The sequence below is a fragment of the Abramis brama genome, assembly GCF_963993115.1.
Source record: "Abramis brama genome assembly, chromosome: 22".
NCBI classification, from domain to species: Eukaryota; Metazoa; Chordata; class Actinopteri; order Cypriniformes; family Leuciscidae; genus Abramis; species Abramis brama.
Window position 1 is genome coordinate 15,221,118 of NC_139984.1, and position 20,214 is coordinate 15,241,331.

A 20,214-nucleotide genomic window follows, 5' to 3' on the forward strand; every position below is an offset into this window, starting at 1 on the left:
TAAACACTCTCAGAATGAAAACGGTGAATATCTAAATAATAACTATTTTCGTAAATGCATCTTTTATAGAAGATTAAACCTGCGGTCATCGCAATGTAGAATTATCAGGGTCGAAGATAAACCAGGTCTCTGGATATAAATGCCACTCACAAAATGTTTCAATTCTTAAAATGTGGGGGCAAAGATGTGGCTGCCCTGTGGTGAATTAGGCTACTGTTTTTGTATCTTTTGATTTATTTGATAATATTCTTTACTTTAGACACAGATGAACACTGAACACATTTACCAGGTTTATTCATTTTGCTCAATCCCACATCAAATTTGTCAATGTATTTGAAGCTTAACTTGATTACAAATTGAGAGAGAAAAAAAAGAAAAAGATAACATTTTTAAAAAGTGACCTGTGATTTTCAATAAAATGTAATCAACTTTCTTTAGTTTTCCCAGCATCCATTATTCCATACAATTCTTCATTCTTATGATTCTTAGTCATAACATTTTGGTTAAAAAAGGGTTAAAAAAATTAAAAGCAACAAACTCTCATGTCCCTGAGTAGTTGAGTCTCTGAGTCACACTGACAGAAAAAGATTAAGATCATCATTATAAAATCTTCTGTTCATTTCAAGGGGACCTCGTCACAAGCAAAGTAATCCTTTAGTGGTGCTAAAAGATGTCTTATGACAGGGACACTCCAGGACTTCCCCAGCACTCTCTGCCTCTGCATACGCCCCATGTTTTTCACGTCTGTGTAATGCTTCGGAAATCCAAATATCCTGTCAAAGTGCAAGTGTGACAGAGAGCATACATTAAATACATATTTATGCTTACATTTTTATTTACAGCTAAAGGAATAGAAGTTTAACTTACTTCTCCAATTCTGTGATCCATATATTGTCATCTTTTCCATTCATGGTGATGGGGAAATGCGCATCATTGGTACCCTGCTTCAGTGAGTTTGGCCGTGTAGTGATAGTGCGAACTTTGTCATACTGCAAATTAAGTACATTATAGATGTCACAACTCATCCCTACTGTGACATAATTTCAATAACCATGTACTGCATATCTTTGGCTAGAAACTTATGACAAACCTTTGCAGTGCGGCCGGCCTCCAGACATTCCTGAAGACTGAGTTTATCTTTCTGAGATGCTATGATTGGTCTGGTCAAAACAGAAGAAAACACTTAATGAATATCATAATTAAATACTGTACACAGTTGAGTGTATTTCACAGAAGGGATAGTTCACCCAAAAATGAAAATTTTGATATGACGGTGAGTAAATGATGACAAAATTTTCATTTTTGGGTGAACTATCCCTTTAAGTGGGTGTGATAGTCATATGAATATAACAGACTCACCTGTTCATGCCAGGTATGTTCCCCCAGAAGTATCTTGCTCTGTGAGCTGGACTCACGTTCACAGCATTAACAAGCACAGGGTTACACTAAAAACAAACCACACACACTTATTACACCATGTGACTAGAAAAAAATGTTTTAAAAATGGAGAGATTCAGCTGTTTTTACTCTACTGAGAAAAATCTTACAGCCTGAACATGAGCTATTTAAATTTACAAGAAAACGCTGAGTATTTATCAAACACAACAGAATCACACTCACTTCTAGAAAGCGGCAAATGTCCGCTTTAACCTTGGTTTCCATGAACGTCACATTCTCAAACAGCCAGAAGAACGGCCGTGGGTCGTCCTCCTTCGGCTTCATAACATTCAGAAGCCGATAATATTCGAAAAAGAGCCGCCCAGTGCCCTCTGCAGAGTAAAGAGAATCTCAGATGCAATGAAATATGTTATATTTTGAGACCAGGCACTGAGTCCGCTCAGCAGCTGCATGTTCAACAAAACCTTAAATTTGATGTGTGTGAACCATGTGTTAGTTAGTCAGTATCCAGACTTTTGACTTTTGTCATACCAAACAAGCCTTTCCGGGCAGGATTGACTATGGACAAGTCATTGCATGGACTTCCACCGATGAGAAGATCAAACGGGCCCCATTTCTCAATCTGAACAATGAAAGAGAATAAACTTGATGAGCAGAATCTTCTTTTGATTTGTAATTAAATCTCAGTGCATTTGTACATTTATAGACAGAAAACAAACAAGATGATGAAAAAATTATTTTGCAACCATACATGCTCTTTCGTAATGTTTTTAACATCATCCACTTGAGTGATTTTTCCATCATGGTTGACCATAGAGACGGTAATGGACTCTTCATCAATTTCTGAGGCCACATATTTTTCCACTTTAAAGCCAAGATCCCTCAGAACGAGGTATCCTGAAACACGAAAATGCATTTCAATGAACCACATGACCAGTACAAGAACATACTGTGATAGACGTGTATTAAACTACAAGTGGTCCAGGAAGATGAGAAGTTACCTGTGGCAATGCCATCAAATAAGGAAAGGACTCTGATTGGACGTCGCAGGGTAGCAGGGATTGATGGGTAAACACGATGGGGCTCCTGAGGAGGACAAATGTCAGAAGTCAAACCAATACAAATACAAATACAAATCAGGAAGATCATCTAATATTTTTACAATATGATGAACTATAAGAAACAAGCACTAACAAACTCCATTGCACTGTTGTTGGCAAAGAATTCCTGCACACGGATGCTCCAGTCATGCCTGGGCTTCAAGGCTCCAGAGCTGCTCTCAGGTGCACACAGGTAACAGGTCCACGGGTCCACATTTTTCAGCCGGTCGAAGGTCCCCTCACCCACTAGGATATCCAGACAGTCCACACAGTAGGAGCTAGAGAAAGAAAAGAGACCAAATTCAGCTATACAAAGTGGGGTTCAAAGGTGTAAGGACACTAGAGAAGATACTTCATTTTTCTATTTAAATAGTTTGTTTCACTACCAAAACCGCAAATGAGAGAAAATGTAAAATACATAAAAATGTAAGAATAAAATGTTGTCTGCTTCTTGTCTGTCTGCCATCTGATTTATTATCTACCTTTACAAAAACAAACATAACAATCTGCAATGCTTATATAATCACTAGATGGGAACATATTACTTAAACATATATATTCAATAAATATCCACTGCTGTCTTTTCTGAGACAAATCAAAGCATTTACAATGTTCAGCAACTAATGTGCAAATATTCCAAAATGGGTCCTCATTTTTAACCATTTCTTTTATTTGAATTTGTCTCAAAACTATACACATTGATGTACAAAGTGATTTTTATTGACAATAGACTTTAGTTAGGGTAGATGCGATATAGAATTTCACATGGATGAAAATGAGCCTTGTTTTCAGATCTGTCAAAAATGAAAAATGACAGTGACATGATTCTATATTTTGAATCACCAATATCCTAAAGACTCACCGACAACAGCTTTCATGGCCGCACAGAATGACCTCCATGCCAGAACAGCACACGGTACAGTACGACTGATAGCCATCTTCATCATAACGGTACAGCGTCTCCGTGAAATTGTACTACATGTGACAAACAAACAGACAGACCATTAAAATCATTCAGCTAAAACTAGTGCTATTCTTTGCACAGCTACTGAACCTACTGAAAATGTTTGTCTAAGGATATTGTATGACTGTATACTTGATTTCATGCAATTTTTGGTAATAAGTGTAGCTGGTATAGCTGTAACCCATGTGTGGTGAATTCTAGTTGTATAACTATAAATATAGTACCTTGCAGTTTGAACACAGCCTTCCTTCGAAGAGTGGGTGGATGATTTCAACAGGCACACTCCCACATGATAAACAGAACTCTGAGAAGAAAGAGTAGTAAAATTAGGATGAACTTTACTCATTATAAATACTTATTGCAATATATATGAAATGATTTCTCACCTTCAATGTTTCTCTTGTTTTTCAAAAATTCATGCACCATTTGATCTGAAAACATGTCAATAAACACCAGGTTACATGGGATTTTTTTTTACTTTACCATCACAACTTTAATAGCAATAATAACTATCAATTGCGTACATACGTCTTATTTGGCTGTTCTGTCTGGACTCTATCTGTATGCTTGGTTTAACATTTTGATGTTTATTCCGTTGTGCATGTTTTTGTTTTCTACGGGTCTTTACAGTCTGCGAGGATCTCTGATTCCATTTCGGATCCGTGCGTTTTCTGTAATCATCTGTTGTCCCAAGGTCTATCGAGCCATTGTTCAGGTCCAGAGATTCAGGGAGTTTATTCAGAGATACAGTTAATTTAAATAACTTTCCTGTATGGTCTTTGTGGTTTCCCATGTCCCCATTCCCTGATCGAGGCACATCAATTTTGTCTAAGAGAGAAGGAAAGATAAAAATACAGCAAATTAATACAGCAAATGATGCTACAGTCCATGCAATGAAATACAGCAGGTCAAAGAGTGTCTTCAGTGCTTAACTGCTGCATACCACTGTATTCTGATTGAGGCTGAAGTCCATCAGGGCCCAATGGTTCAAAGCCTCCAAAGGCCCAGTTCAACATAACTCTAAGCAGCTCATCCGTAGAGTCCGTCTTCGGGGAAAAAAACATTCTACTGCGCCTGGACGCCACCTAGAGACACATGACAAATCACACAATGAGAGGCAAAGATGTTTCTGTACTAACATTTGGAAGTTTTTGAAACCCTTAAAGGGTAAGTGCAATTTCTGTGTCACTAGCATCACCAAGAGGAATTTTAAACAAATGCGTTACAGAGTGCAAACAAAATTATTACCAGTGAAATTTTGGACAGAATTAGACTTAGCTTCCCAAAACCGGTTTTCCAGACAGTAATCTAAAACTAAATTGCAGACTGCATGCTACATGGACCATAGAGCACTAATAACAAAATTAGCAAAATTCATTACCTGCAGAGAACTGAAAATGGCATCTTTATACGCCTTTACTGTAGCGAAGGAATTAGAACAGAAGCACTTAGCAAATGAAAAGAAGGGCAGGAGATCATCAGCTTGGATCTGCAATGAGACAAACAATTATATATAACATGATAATTCTCATTGAATAATTAAAAGAATAACACAATACTCGCACATGAGACTCTGCATAATCATTTTTGTACCTCTGACAGCATCCTGTTCCCAAAGAAAATCACTTTACGTATGGAGCCACAAGGCCTCTTGCTGTCCCAGATCTGAACTAGTCCAGGCCAAAGACCAAAGCCCTCAATTGGCCCCCAAACCATCTCACCGACTGTGTAACCATCCTAAAGAGTGAAACACAGCAGTCGTTGAATGGAGAGTCTGAGACCTTACTTAAATGTATTTATGTTAAAATACATTCTCCTGTTCCATTTGAAAGAAATCCTTAAAGGCAAAGAAACTTAATACTTCTGCTTTAACTTAGATGCACAGAAGCAATAGAAAAGGTATTTTTAATACCTAATAATAGAACTTACCTGGTATGGACTGTCTGGTTTTTCACTGTTTCGTGTTGAAGATGTATTTCCTTTTCTTTTCTGTCAGAAAAAGGAAAGCATTCAATCAAGATATCCATAACTGAACTTTAAACAAAAACCAATAAGCAGATATTTACCGCATAATTCCATATGACATCACCAGCATCACAGTTGTAATCGTCGTCATCATCAGTGATTTCATCATCATCATCATCATCTAAGATTACAGAGACATATGGCAGATCCCCTGGAAAAAAAAGGGCAATGCAAATTTCACTTAGACCTGTCTCAATGTTGCAGAACTGAACAAACTAAGGATAAAATACCACTAGCTGGAATATCTGAATAGAGTCTAAAACCTTCTGTGTTATTTTGGCTTTCTGTGTCTGAATCAGAAGAGATTGGTACAATATCGTCCACTTCCATTGGTGCAATGTCCTCCACTTCAATTGGCACAATATCATCCATTTCCGTTAAGTCAATGACATCTGAAAATCAAATGCATTTGTTATAGTGTGATGCAAAGCAAGTAGAGATCATCTCCTTAAATGTCTTTCGATAAGTTTGTTGTTAAGTTCAGAGATGTCTTTTATTTTGCCTTATAGCGTATATGCATGTCTCATTACCGGATGTGATGCTCCCTTGAGTCTCTGGGCTGAGATGTGATGGAGCGCTTTTATATGAGCTACTGTCTGTGACATCATCCTCAGCCATGTCTTTCTCCTCACAGTCCTCCATTCTCCCCTCCTTGAGACTGTCAGTTTGTAGAATCATCTGAGATACAGACAACCACACATAAAAATACAAACCAAATTTTAAAGGTCTGCTTGAGTACAACCCACTGTCATATTGCTTGAATGCTCTAGATGGTTCTATGGAGGTAAGGTGGTCTGGATGTTCTAGATACTTTTAATATCATCATAGGTCTCCAAACTAAACTCATTTTCATAAACTCTTAGTAAGTTAAAAGTGGTTGGAAAAAAACTTTGTCACATTGATATCTCACCTGTTCAAAAATGACCTCTTTTTTCAATGTTTTGGGCAGGGCTAACAAGCTAATGATTAATTTCCCAAAACTAGATGTCCTTCCCATAATCCTCAGCTCGGTCTTCCAGTACTGCTCCATTGACTGGTCAGCTGGGTGTGCGTCACCCTCATCAATGAACTGATACTCCAAAAACTCATCAGTGAGCAAGCTGACATTCTCAGGGCTTGAGCAAACCCCAAAACAGACACCTAAATCTTGGACGACTTTGCCGGTCACTTCAAGCTTTTTTCCTGGACTCAACACTAATGAGAAGTTTCTCAGGGTGGAGTCTGGGAAGGGTAAGCGTTCAACAATATCAACAGTAACAGTCGTGTAGAAGGAGATGATGGAACTCTGGAAAGTCTCCAAGTAGTCAGACAACTCAACAGAGCATTGCAGGAGAAAATCAGCAGCCTGTTTGCCAACTTGAACCTCTCCTCTAGGTAAATGTCCCACTGTGTCCTGTACAAGCGAGGTCTTTCCTCTCCTAAGAAAAAACTCTGCTGCTTTTGGTCTGAGGAAACTCGCAGTGTAACATCTCACTAATTGAGAAGCATCTTGGAGCAGCTGTGTCACGCCGACACCTCGGTCAAAACTCTCCTGAAAATCACAAAGCGGTTGCAAAGCATGGCTAAGAAAGAGGACATTGAGTCTTATTTTGGGATCACTGAGAAGATGACAGATTGCTTTTTCATTTGTTTCCTGAGATCCAAAGTATTTCTCAAGGTCTGACCAAGCCAAAGTCATTTTCTGGATTATTCTACAGAATAGAGAGCTTTGAAACGTCAGGAGATTATTGAAGTTTGACCCCTCAACATCTTCAAGCAAGTTTTGTAGAGCAGCTGGGAAAGATGGAAAGTGTTTGTAGATTTCTGTGATGAGATTCAGAATCAGGCCAGAAAACTCCATTTTCATGAAACCATTATGACACGCTTGTCCTGTCATATCTGTAAGTCCACATAAAGACACAATCCCAGGTTTCTGCAGCTTTAGACCAGCGAGAACATGTTCATGATCTGGGAAATTTGAATAAAATATTGCCATGTTCATTAGAGGTATTCTGAACTTCCTCAGCATCTCCACGATGCACGTACAGATAGCATCAGCAGTCTCTTCCTTTAGATGAAGAACATCAAGCAGTCTGATCTTGTTTTCCCCAGTAGCTTTGTCAAAAAAGCCCAACAGGACCACACTGGTCTCTTTCCCATCCTCAAGCTCCACAGCATGGTATAAATAAAGGCAGTATGGAGTCTGACTACTGAAGACTGTAATATCTTCCCGGCATTTCTTGCCTAATACTAGACTGTACTTGCTATTGGTACAGTTTGATCCAGCATCAGTTGAGGTAGATGGGCAATACTTTCTGATGAAACACATCCAGGAGGAAGACTCATCTGACACCTTCTTAGCATTTAGCATTCTCTGGTTTAGATGCTTTGTTTCTGCAGGACTGTAGAGTGCTGAAGAATGTTCTACATTCTTGGCTATCAGCAACAAAAAAAGACAATATATCAATAATATATAATATCAGAATATCAATAATACAAACTCAAAAAAAAAAAAAAATGAACACTTACACATTCCAAACTCTCTGCTTGATTTCAATGACACCTCTTCCTCTTCAAAAAAACCCTCCTGAGGGTTATACTTCTGCTTAGCAAAATTGTGATCATACATATTTTTGAACCATGTAAGCAAATCTAATGTTTTCAGGGTGTCTCCATTCACCAACAATTTCAGTTCCAGTTCCTATAAAAGGAGAAAAAAAAGCATCCGTTGACAAAAATGCATGTTGATAACTGCATATCAGTATAACTAAAAAAGAAAAATGTGAACCTGAATCTAATTTAACTGCATCAAATATTTTCAATGTTTTTTTTTCCAGTTTACACAAACTCACTTTCTTGATTTGTGCTTTGTTGAAAGCTTCCTGTAGCAGATTGAAATTATTCAAGATGTCTGTGTTCTCTTTAGCTGTGAACTTCACTTTATTTATGTCGATAGATCCAGGATGAATGATGTCCATCAACTGACAAAAAGCAGCACCTGAAAAAACACACCATTAAAGTGTTTTAGTGAAAAATATATAAACTTCAAAACTTACTTCATACAAAAAGTTAGCAAGTAGCAGTTAGTGTCAACATAGCTGTTATATTCAATTAAAATGTTTTAATTAACCAGATAACAAAAATACCTGAGCAGGTGTGCTCCACTTGACTGAAAGTGGCTTGCAGTGTGTCATTGAGCCAGTCCAACAGCTCACTGAGATTGTGTTTCTCATCTCCAGTCTTTACATTAACCACCATTTTCCCATAACCTGTGGAGATATTGTAATGAATTAATCTGAAAACTTAAATGATGCTAAATAATTGTTTACAGATAGGTAACCTAATAATGATACACACATAAAGACAGTATTAAGTATGTAATAACTCCTTTACAACAGATTCTGACATTTTGTGACAAAAAGTAAAGTTTATAATGCATGCGCAAACCACATTAAGTGGTAATGTGGTTTTGTTCACTCAACCAAACAAAAAATCGGTTTGAAAGGACAAACAACCGAACAAAATACGTTTTCTTCTTGCCAGGAAGTCCTCACAGATGAAGACGATTAGTTTATTAGTCTAAAGTTAAATGTCGTTTTGAAAATAAAATATAAAATAAAAACATCCGCATATGCACACGCGGACCCCTCAATTTGCCGCGAAAACTTAAAGGGAGGAAACAGCTGCTGGAGCCAATGAAGCGCGAGCGGCCTCCAGCTCCCAGCAGCCATTCCTCCACACTGCATGATGGGACACCGGCTGCAGGGAAACAAAGAGACAAAAACTAATGTCTTAAAAACATGTTTCTGTATGTTGTTGAAACTTCATGCTAAAATGACTACTGTATCTAAACACTTAGCAATTTATTCAACATTATTAGGTTCACACAACGCGTTAAGGTGACTGGAAATTGCTTTAAAAACTCGTTATTTTAAGTAATATATTTTCTTTGACGAGATGGTAGTTTTCCCTCATGTTACTTGTAAACATTTATTGTATTAATTGTAAGGCGCACACTATAGAAATAACTTAGAGACAAAAAATGGCGTCATAAAGCGTATAAATGTATATATTTTAAACTCAGATGTGCTTGCAGTGTTTTAATCTATATACATAAAATGTGCACGAAATGATGTAAATTTTCTTCTTACTGAAGTGAAGCAACCACATATTAATAACTACAAACACTCTTAACGGTTCTGATCAAATATATAACAAATATATAAACCAATGCAATGCAAACATGCATAACAATCTTTAGCTATACCCTGATTTGCAGCTCGCGCGCACAGCTATTTCCGCATCTCACGTCGCGCGGCCAGCTATTTACATTCACTGTGTACAAGTTACAGATAAAGAGAAATCCATTACATTTACCACTACTTACCACCACCACAAGGTCGGTTCAGTGTTTTGGTAATCGGTCCTACCTGTAGCGATCCCGCGACTTCAGCGGATCATCGGATTGGTCAATTTCACGCAGGGAAGTCGATCGCGTTGAATCAAAAACGTTCTATTGCACGCGTTCGTTCTGCTGTTTTGCAACGTGGAAACACCGTACATCAGTTTTGGGGATTTTGATTCATCCCATGTGATTCGATTCTTTTGAATCGGTTGACCAAAAAGATTCGTTCACGGATATTACCTTAATTTCCCAGTAGGTGGCGACCAGTGCGTGTCTTTTTGTGTGTTTTCAAGTGAGTCAAACGATTCGTTAAAAACGCCGAGTCATTCGCGACCGAAACGAGTATGATTTTCCTTTATAGTTACAATGTAACTGTTACATATGTCTACGAACCTAATAAGAGATCTTGCAACGTATCCTACGCGTTTTCCCAACACTTCAGTTCTTCCGCTCCCTTTATGGTGTTGTAAACGATTCCAAATAACTTTTATTGGCTTCTATACTCTTTTACGATACTTACTAATTCACATGACGAACTGAACGAACGGCATCTCCGCTGGTCTGCAGATCTTTGTTCACTTCACTCACACAGCAGTGCCGAGTCTCGTTCAGACTCAAAACAACGACTCGCTTGTGATGGGGGCGTGTTCTTTCAGTTGGTCCAACCAATCAAATGCTTTTTACAACCCGGCCCGCATTCGAATGCTGTTTGGTCACAGACAGAAAGACGGTTCAAACGGCAAAGGGAACGAAAAACAGACTGAATTCGGAATAGCATAACATTATATAGGCGTAACATTTCTGCAATACCTTTTTATGGCAATAGGCTAGTAGCGAGAGTCTATCCGAATTCAGCATTTGAATGCTGACCGGATGTATTACGATGTTATATAATACGCCAGTTAAACATCTCTGTAACGTTACTTGTAATGTAAATTAATAGTTAAAACACAGAAGACGAACCAGGTAGATTAAGAAAAATACGTTCGGAATTGCATATTACCATACAATTGTAATACCAGTTGACTAACTGTATTTGCACAACAACTAACGTTAGGCTACAATACCGTATCCTGGCGCCCATGAATGAACCGGAAGTAATTTATTTTAGCGGGTTCGTTTGCACGACTGTTGAAAAAGAGCTTTGTTTTAACTAAATATGACTTTTAAAAGGTTGACCGAGACAAAAAAGAGGCCTATCGAAGAGGCAAGCTTGCTACGTAATAAGCTAATTTGACAACAGTGATTCACGTGCATAACGTTACCACAAGATTTTTAATTGAATACCTTATTTAATTGAAGCAGTGTACAGGATAAACGATGTAGTATCCAGTAGCAATATTACAGAGATACCCAAACCTACGATTTGTTTTGTTTTCTAACCATTTCATCTTGTGAATAAAGCAAAGATGTGCGAATACTAATTCACTGCATATTGCACAGTGAGCATATCATGCAGTATAGGCTATGGATTGACTGCAGATTGTAGTAAACTGTACCTCCACAGTCTCTTTATGTATATTGCTTTATTGTAAATAAATATTTTTTCAGTCACTGGTAGAAGTGTCAGTACATAGGCGAATGTCTTTGTGGTGCAGCTTTTCATAGGTACATGTTTGAGTGTGCCAGACTTGTTTTTGAAATATTCTCCCTTTCATCACAAAGATCCTTATTCTTTGAGTTTATACCAATAAAATGCCTGAAGATTTAAGTTTAATGATGTATCCTTATGTGAAAGAGGCGAAAGTTGGTGTTGCAGCTCGAGGATATGTAAGAAAAATCAATCATTTGGTTGTTGGTCACTATAGTGTTGTTTCAGTTGGAACTATGTTTTGCTTCATATTCCTAATTCCTATAATAAAATTATTTGCCTAAATATTCCCCCAACTTAATTGTCAGTGTGGTATTGCTGGAGATTTTGTGAGTATTTCACTAGGCAAAATTCAGTATTTTGTGTTTTCCCTGGACATTTTAAATGCATATATCTGGTAAAAGTGGATTTAGTCAGTGTTTAGGACTCAACTTTTTACACGTTTGAAATTAAAACATTCATTTCAAATTGGTTGATGGGACATTCCTGGGATTCAGAAATATTTTAAGTTGGATTTTGTAAACTACATATGATTAATTTTCTAAACATCATCAAACCTCCAACAAATTATATTTTCCCACCTCAGGCAATAAAGACTTTGATTATTTATTATACTGCTCATGTGTCCCTCATAACAATTTAATAATAACTACAAATGTAACATTTATGATAATTTACACATTTTCATGGGAATGAAGTTTAAAATATAGTAATTGTTTGACTGTGGTCTCTTTCTTTTTGTAAAAAATGTTTTCAATTTAATGTTGAAATTAAATTGTAACTAATTAAATGTAAATGTAATGTAACTAAAACCAAAATTTTTAGTCCTTAACATGTCAGGTGGTAATCAGCAAGAAATGCTTTCATTTTTAATTGTCTCTCCCACATTGTGTATACTTGTATATTCTTGTGGATTAAAATAAAAATTCGAAAAATAAATGTCCATCTTTATTTTATGTGATGGGTTTGAGATGTTAAGCTTGACAGTACCCTCCCTGACTAAAATACGCCTCAAAAATATGAATAAAAAGTAGGATACTACTTACCATCTTCTGCACCAGTGTTAAAGAGACCTGAATGATGTCATTTCCGGTACATATGGGTGAAGTCTAAATTATTATGGGCGGCGAATGGTTGGGGGACGGGGTTGAGTTCAGACTGAGGGACATGACTTCATAGTCTGTTTTTTATAAAATATCTTTTTTTTTTTTTTTTTTACTAGAAAGTAAATAAATACAATATTGTCAAAAAATCATAGATACTGTGCACATTTTGTTAAATATTTTCTAAGTACAAATTCAGTGAAATGCCTTAGGGACATGACACAATGCTTGAAATTTAAAGTAAATTAAAGACATTATTTATGCTAAAAATTATTTAAATGCAATAATTATTTTTATTCATTATAATGGACATATTGCGAAAATCTTTTAACATTTCATTTTGGTGATCCACCACTTTAAAAAGTCTGGGGGACGGAAATATTACAGAATCCCAGGAATGACCCAAATATGATTGCCAGTCATAACCACATCATTAAAATCAAGCAATATAGACAAAACACAATCTTTGGAGTCTGTCTTTATTGGTTTTGTTTAGGATACTAACATTTTTTGGTTACTTTTTATGTTTTATACCATAAGTCCCAAAAGAAAAATAAATTGTATACAAAAACTATCAGAAAAAAGTATAAAAAATAAAAGTACATATAAAATGACTGTATAAAAGCACTGTTAATGTTCAAAAGTATAGATTAACATGTTCATTATGTTACCAAATAAACAAGTAAAAAGACAGCGTTATACATCAAATTTAAAGATCTACTAAGCAAAATATTAGATCTATGATATCAATATTGTGTTTACACTACAACAACAACAAAAAAAAAACTTGAAGAAAACACAATGACAGTAAGCTATTTGTGCTGTTTTACATACATTGTTGCCTGTCAAGATGTTTACAGAACAAATGAGTGTAATTTACATGCAATATCTAAACAATTAGTTCCATGACTTATGAAGTATTAAAGGTTACTTTCCACTTCAAGCTCTGTCTTTGGACAGTAGTTTTCATTAAGCATATAATTAGACATATAAAACAGTTTGTGTTACAGCATTAGGTCTAATAAACAAAAGCAGAAATCTTCTTCTCAACCCTCGCATGGCAGGATGTGTCTGTTCTCTTCAAAAGGCAACACACATTAAGTGTTTTAGAAAGATGAGGCATCGGTTTTAAGAATCAGAATGCTACAATGATACAATGCCTGATACAATGTGTTTGTTATTGTACATAGCAACAGTCAGTATAAAAACAACAGTGTTAAGTCAAATGAAAGCATCTATGCGAGATAAACCCATACAGAGCTGACATTTTACATCTACACCAGTCCCTCATCTTAGAGGTCAATCTAAAAAACAAGGTATAATATGGAAGCTCTAAAAATGTGTTGAAATGAGTTTAAGTTTGTAAACATTATTTTAAGGTTAAAATACAGTACACTGATCTCTATCTTGAGCAATAACTTGACACTAACTTGTCAAGAAAACAACTGTATAAGTTCAGCAGGCTAATGCCCTCAGGTTCTGCTAATAAAAACACCCTCCGGTTATACTGTTATTGTGCAATGTTACAGAGGGAATGTAGGCTGTATGAAACACGAATGGGGAATCAAATCTTTTAATGCATCTCTTTAAATGCATTTGTAAGGGCTCACAGCTTGGTGTTTAAGTTTGCATTGATAAGTTTGCATCAAGTATTTTTCTCACACCAACAATACCATGGAAATGTGTCACATGCAAGTGTACTGAATCTATGCCATGATAAGAAAACTGCACATTTGTGCATTTCTTAGCAAAATAAGATTGGTAAGATACTGTAAAAAAAATTGTTCAATTTAAAAAAAAAAGTTTGAGATTGTAAGGCATTTTTGTATTATTATTTTTTTCCATGAGAACTGCATGTCAAGACGAACCCTGGCAGTTTCAAAGACCTTGACAGGCACATCAATCTCAAAAACATCTAGTACAAAAGCTAACTGTGTTTTTACTAAGCGACGCAGCACAGTGTCTACCTGGAGTTTGGGCTGATGGTCAAGGGCAAGGCCACCTTCATCCTGAAGTCAGCCCAACTTCTCAGCTTATCTTTCCAAATCTGAGATTGTCTTGTAAAATCGGAGACTAGCTGCTCTCCAGGAGCTCCTTATTGAGGACATTTGGTTTTGTACTTTGTTATTGTGTTTGTTGTGTGACTTTGGACTAACTGAACATGGACTACGTGTGTTATTCGCATGCAAAGTAGTCCTTTAATGGGGCGAACAGGTGACGGATTACAGGGACACTCCAAGACCGTCCCAGCAACTTCTGTCTGGCGCCACGGCCCATGTTAGAAACATCCGTGTAGTGGACAGGAAAGCCAAAAATCCTGACAAGAGAAAGATACATTTTTGTGTTAAAAACATGATGCTATTTTTTTGTCCGGATCTATTAATTTATAAATAAAAAAAATACATATGAACTGACATGAATTCACAATTTAATTCAATGTAAACTTATTTGGCTATTTTTGAAGGGGCATAAAGTAAAAACTAATAGGATGATACAACGGTCCTAACATAATGAATGGAAAAGACTCATTGAAATAAAGAAATTCTTGAAAAGAAAGATTATTGTCACATTTTGAGTTCACTTTTCCAGCCTGTTTGTCACCATGGTCACTGATTGGTTTAGTTCCGTTCAGGTGTGTTTAGTTAATTAGCCACTGTCTATTTAAGCCCTGTGTTTCTTTCAGCTCGTCAGATCTATGTTGTGGTATGTTGGTTGTTCTGTTCATGGGCCTGTTATTCCTGAGTTTTTTTTGTTTTTTATTTTTTTTTAAATATATAATTAAATAAAGATTTGAGTTTGTTCTTGAAAAGTAAAGTTAAAGCTGCATTAAGATCCTGTTTCATCTCTGCTGCAACCTATGTGTGACAAGTGGTTTGTAATCTTTTATTTCTTAGTAAAAAAATTACTAAGAATTACTAAATTTACCTTTTTTATGACATGATAAGGTTACCGTAGTTTGAACTGTAAGATGCCATACGATAAAAGTTATTTATTAATTATTAATGGTATATATAAAATATCTTAAGAACTATATGATTTTCTCTTTATCTTTTGTTGATTGAATTAACATTAAGGACTCAGAAAGCAGCAGGTTTAGGCTCCTGGCACTTCAAGACCTAATGCAAGGATCCAATGATGCACATCCGATTATCTCCCAGTTGTTTACTTTCACTTAAGACATAACCAACTGTTTAAATGAATACTCACCAAAACGGGCATTTATATATTTGTGTATTTGTCCTTTCAAGTGCGATAAAACGTGAAAGAACTCAATTCAGTATTTGTATGCTGTGAGGTGGCTTTGTGTGTATCTTGCGCATAAATAATTAAAAATTTCTGTTTAAATTGGCAAAACGCGTGCAAATGCATGATAAACTTTTGATCAGTTCCTTCAACTGTCCCGAGCCATTGTGCAATCGTGATTTTCGAGCTCTCGTTCCGCACGGTTTACAAATGGTCCTTGACATCAAATGTGAAATTTATACATGTCTGTTTTTCTTTTTCTCTCAGATGTTGACATTTTTAATCATTTTATAAGACATGCAGCAATGCTATTATCCCGCCGGGTAGATCAGTATGTTACCATTGAAATCTGTGCATCTAATCTCCCTCATTGTGATTGAGATATAGATTTTCATCACAAACTTTCTGTTTTCGTCAGTGAAATGTTGATGAAAACTATGAGAAATTATTTTTCAACAAAATTAGCACTTTTACTTGAGTCATTACATTTAAATGTTTGTTGAAAATGGTATAAAGGTTTTTCAAAACCATATGAAGTCAACATGAATACAAAAAGTTAATTTCTAAGAACTAGGGGTGTGCGATATCATGATTTTTGATCGTGGGCGATTAAAATGTCTCCATGATCTGCTTTGAAGAAATATGGTAGTATCATGCTACAGCGCACATTCTATCAGTTGCAGTTCTGGTGCCTCCGTCTCAACATACTGTACAATGCGACGTACATTCACATCACATGTTAGCGCAGAGATAGTTAAACTCACGGGACACTGCAATTCACAAAAGTTCATTATTTGCATGTGCTTTAAAGCCTTGCCGGTTAAACATATCAGTCGCGTGCTGTGCGCTGTTCTAGCATGCGCTTTTCTGAGCTCATACACCCGAAGCACACAGGCACTAAAAGCCTGTCAAACAGCGCCTGGTTACTAGACTAAGTTATCTTTTGAGTCTTATTGCGCTTGTACTGTCAAATACACACAAGGTTTACATAAACACAGTTAGTTAGTTATGTCTAAAGTCTTCAAGTGACAGTAGCCTAATGGTAAACATGCTGTCACTTGTCCTTAAAAGGGATTTCCCAAAAATGAAAATACTGTCATTATTTACTCACTCTAATGTTGTTCCAAACCTGTATTAATTTCTTTCTTGTGCTGAACACAAAAGATGATTTCTTTTGTGTCAGCAACTGTTTGGTTAACCACATTCTTCAAAATAACTTATTGTCAACTGAAGAAAGAAACTTATTTGGGTTTAAAACAACTTGAGAGAGTAAATTATGACAATTTTCATTTTGGGGAAATTATGTTAATAATTTTAATGTTAATAAAACACAAAGAGAAAATCACTCGCTCCTCTGAAAACTTTAACAGTAGCTTTAATAAGAATCAATGAATAATTCTATGTAGTGTTTTATTTTTATATTTATTCAATTTCTTTCTTGAATGCTACTGTTAAATACACCTACTGTAGCTGAAAAAATAAAGCACTGTTTATTTCATTTGTACATTATGTTGTGTAGGCCTATATATAATGTGTATTTTTGTTCTTATTTTTTAATAACAAAGAAAATAATGACAACGATTTTTATCTTCGCCACTTGGCCTAAATGTCTGTCATTCTTTTTTTATTTTATATTTTGTTACCTTGTAAGGCTTTGTTTTTAAAATAGGGACATTAGTTTGGCTGTAATGTTCAGTCACTTGCAAAATAGTAAAACCAACATGAAAACGAACCCTGATAAAATCGTGATCATGAATATCGAAAGATATTTTTGCCCTACTAAGAATTTGACATTTAATATTTTTGATATTATCTGGCTGTTGCGAACACACCTCTCAAGCTCTGTGCACCACAGGATGTCCTCTTTGCCATTCATCATGACGACAGGGAAGTGTTGGTCTTTGCCCTGTTTGATGGAGTTGGACCGTGTTGTGATGGTACGCACCTTACCAAACTAAAGACAAAGAGAGTTAAGAGACTATGCTTGACACAACCCTCTCAAGGTCATGAATAAAGGAAATCAATAAAGGGCTCACAGGTTTACATTTTCACCAGAGCCTTTCATAGATGGAAAATAAATTACCTTGGCAACACGGCCATGTTCCAAACAGTCTTGAAGTTCTAATTTATCCATCCCAGTGGCACACAGAGGCCTGAAGGAAAGCACCTTCATTTCAAAATTGCATATAGTACATATATCGCTTTTTCATTTTTATTAAAATGCTGACTAAAAAGGTTTAGAAATGTTGTCTGGAGACTGTTTAGAGAAAGAGAAAGGTGGGGTAGATGAGATGACAAATACCTCTTCATTCCTGGCAGGTTTCCCCAGAAATAACGTGCCCTGTGAGCAGCTGATACCTCGATAGCGTCAATCATCACTGGATTGCACTAGAGATACACACAAACAAATTGAAATGAGAAACTACCAGATCAATTCATCTCCAACAACAACAGCCATGAAGAAACTCAAACCTCCAGGAATCGTGAGATGTCTCTCTTATCGTTGACGCTCATGGCGACCACATTCTCAAACATCCAGAAGAAAGGTCGGTCTTCCCCTTCCTTTGGTTTTGCTTCACTCAAAAGACGGTAGAACTCAAAAAACAGGCGCCCAGTCCCCTCTAAACACAATATAATAAAGGAAACATAATAAAAAATAAAGTCTTACATATTTACAATAGCCGCTGTACCACCATCAGGCCAAACGGTTCTAAGAACGGTAAGGAACGGTTACGCTTATATTTCCACTTGAGCTCAGCGTGTAGTGACGTTGCCAGTCAGGATTGGTCACTTGTCTGGTGTCCGACCACCAGTTTCTCTGTACCTGGCTCAACATGCTATTTCTATTGTTCTATCACAATAGAAATATCTGGTCATCCTCCATAACGTGGTTGCTATTTGAATCTCAAGCCTCTGTAAACTCTTACACAGTGGAAAATTAAACCATATCCTTACCGGCTGGGCCGGACCGGCACATAATTTAACAGTTAAGCAACAAGAATGGTTTGGCCCGATGGTGGAAAAGCGTCTTATGTTAGTCTAAGTCAGTTTTCTCATTCATCGTCCACCGGGCTAAAATTATATGTGTGATGGCTTAGAAAATAATAGCACAACTGCACTTAACAGGCTGCATAATTTGAGATATTATTCATGTCCGTCTCACAACCCTACAAGGGATAAGCAGTTTGGAGAATGGATGGATGTATGGATTCATGTCCATAGCACAAAACATGATGACTTTAACATAAAACACTTTTTAATAAAAACACACTGCCATAGATTGGATTGTAAATACACCACAAAAATATTTCAGCATGTGACATAAAACAGCATGTTATCATAAAAAATGATAGAATCTACAAGGGGTTTGTGTGGGAGGATGAAAGATAACCTTAATAATATTCATAAGTTTTAATGTCTTACCGTACAGGCCTTTCCTAGCAGGGTTGACAATTGAAAGGTCATTACAGGGACTTCCACCAATCACCAAGTCAAAGGGCCCCCATTCAGCAATCTGAGCAACAGAACAGCACCATCTAGTGTTAGCACAGCTACACGGCACATTCACCTCAGGAACTCTGAAGATCCATTAGTTTGTTTCCAGATGTTTTATTATACAGTGCAACTTCCTTTTTTCAGTTTTTCATCCATATGCAGTTTTCCCATAAGGATTAAAAAAAAGCCGTTGTTAAAGTTATAAGCCATGGACCAAACCAAACAGTTACGAGATGAATCACATTACAAAACTTTGATTTGAAGCAAAAACTTATTTGAAAATCAGACAAAAAGAAAGGTATAAAACTGTGTACTTAACGGATTTAATGATGGAAACAAATACAATGCTATATATATATATATATATATATATATATATATTTGCAGAATCATGGCTAATGTAGTTTTTCACCAGGAATTCCTTGTAGCTCACAGTAAGTCTTTTTTAACAGTTAATAAGTTATCATTAAAAATCAATCCCCCATGAAGAAAATGAAAGGGATTTTGAATCAAGGATCATGACTTTTGCACTCTAATCCCAGCTAACAAAAAATATGTTCTAAGAACTTTTTGCTAATGTTCATATTAATATTATGAAAATGTTATAACTGAATGTTCTCTGAACATTCAAAACGTCCAGTTTTCTAAATGTTTAAATGTTTTTTCTAGGTTATGCAAACTTTAAGGAAACATTCCTTTCGATAATTTTGCAAACATAATAGAAGCGTTACTTTTTAATGTTCTTTGAATATCCTTAAACAAGTTTACAATAAAAAAAAGTTAGATGAACTTCCAACTAAAATGTTTCAGAAAAAACCTTCCATGAACAATGTATACATAACATTTGTGTGCTAACGTTTTAAGAACATTATTAAAAACCAGATAACTTTGAACAAACTTTCTATTAATGA

At 36.1% G+C, this 20,214-nt stretch overlaps 2 protein-coding genes across 4 annotated transcripts in view; both read right to left on the reverse strand.

Moving 5' to 3' along the window:
• Window positions 1-277: 277 nt before the first annotated feature.
• Window positions 278-10,009, reverse strand: LOC311073099 (uncharacterized protein). 2 transcript variants are annotated; one of them, XM_084098543.1, is made up of 25 exons: window positions 9,897-10,009; window positions 8,613-8,735; window positions 8,319-8,464; window positions 7,996-8,167; window positions 6,398-7,902; window positions 6,018-6,165; window positions 5,751-5,879; window positions 5,529-5,638; window positions 5,392-5,451; window positions 5,056-5,199; window positions 4,844-4,951; window positions 4,406-4,547; window positions 3,991-4,290; window positions 3,849-3,893; window positions 3,687-3,766; window positions 3,361-3,473; window positions 2,593-2,776; window positions 2,400-2,484; window positions 2,150-2,295; window positions 1,930-2,020; window positions 1,621-1,769; window positions 1,360-1,445; window positions 1,091-1,160; window positions 868-989; window positions 278-773 (listed from the first exon to the last, which is right to left on the reverse strand). In XM_084098543.1, exons 2-25 carry the CDS (start codon window positions 8,722-8,724, stop codon window positions 617-619), a joined length of 4,404 nt encoding a protein of 1,467 aa, XP_083954669.1. In that variant the 5' UTR covers window positions 8,725-8,735; window positions 9,897-10,009; the 3' UTR covers window positions 278-616. The 2 variants fall into 2 exon arrangements, with proteins under 2 accessions (XP_083954669.1, XP_083954670.1); XM_084098544.1 differs by lacking the exon at window positions 9,897-10,009 and having other exon boundaries at window positions 8,613-8,810.
• A 3,022-nt stretch (window positions 10,010-13,031) lies between these two features.
• The window catches only part of dnmt3bb.1 (DNA (cytosine-5-)-methyltransferase 3 beta, duplicate b.1), a 51,427-nt gene continuing 44,244 nt past the window's right edge, over window positions 13,032-20,214 (reverse strand). For both annotated transcript variants that reach the window (XM_084098823.1, XM_084098822.1), the window contains 6 exons: window positions 19,232-19,322; window positions 18,281-18,429; window positions 18,111-18,196; window positions 17,892-17,961; window positions 17,641-17,762; window positions 13,032-14,882 (listed from right to left, as the gene is read on the reverse strand). In XM_084098823.1, coding sequence (XP_083954949.1) covers window positions 14,741-14,882; window positions 17,641-17,762; window positions 17,892-17,961; window positions 18,111-18,196; window positions 18,281-18,429; window positions 19,232-19,322 — 660 coding nt within the window. In that variant the 3' untranslated portion in view covers window positions 13,032-14,740. The remainder of the gene's footprint in view (window positions 14,883-17,640; window positions 17,763-17,891; window positions 17,962-18,110; window positions 18,197-18,280; window positions 18,430-19,231; window positions 19,323-20,214) is intronic.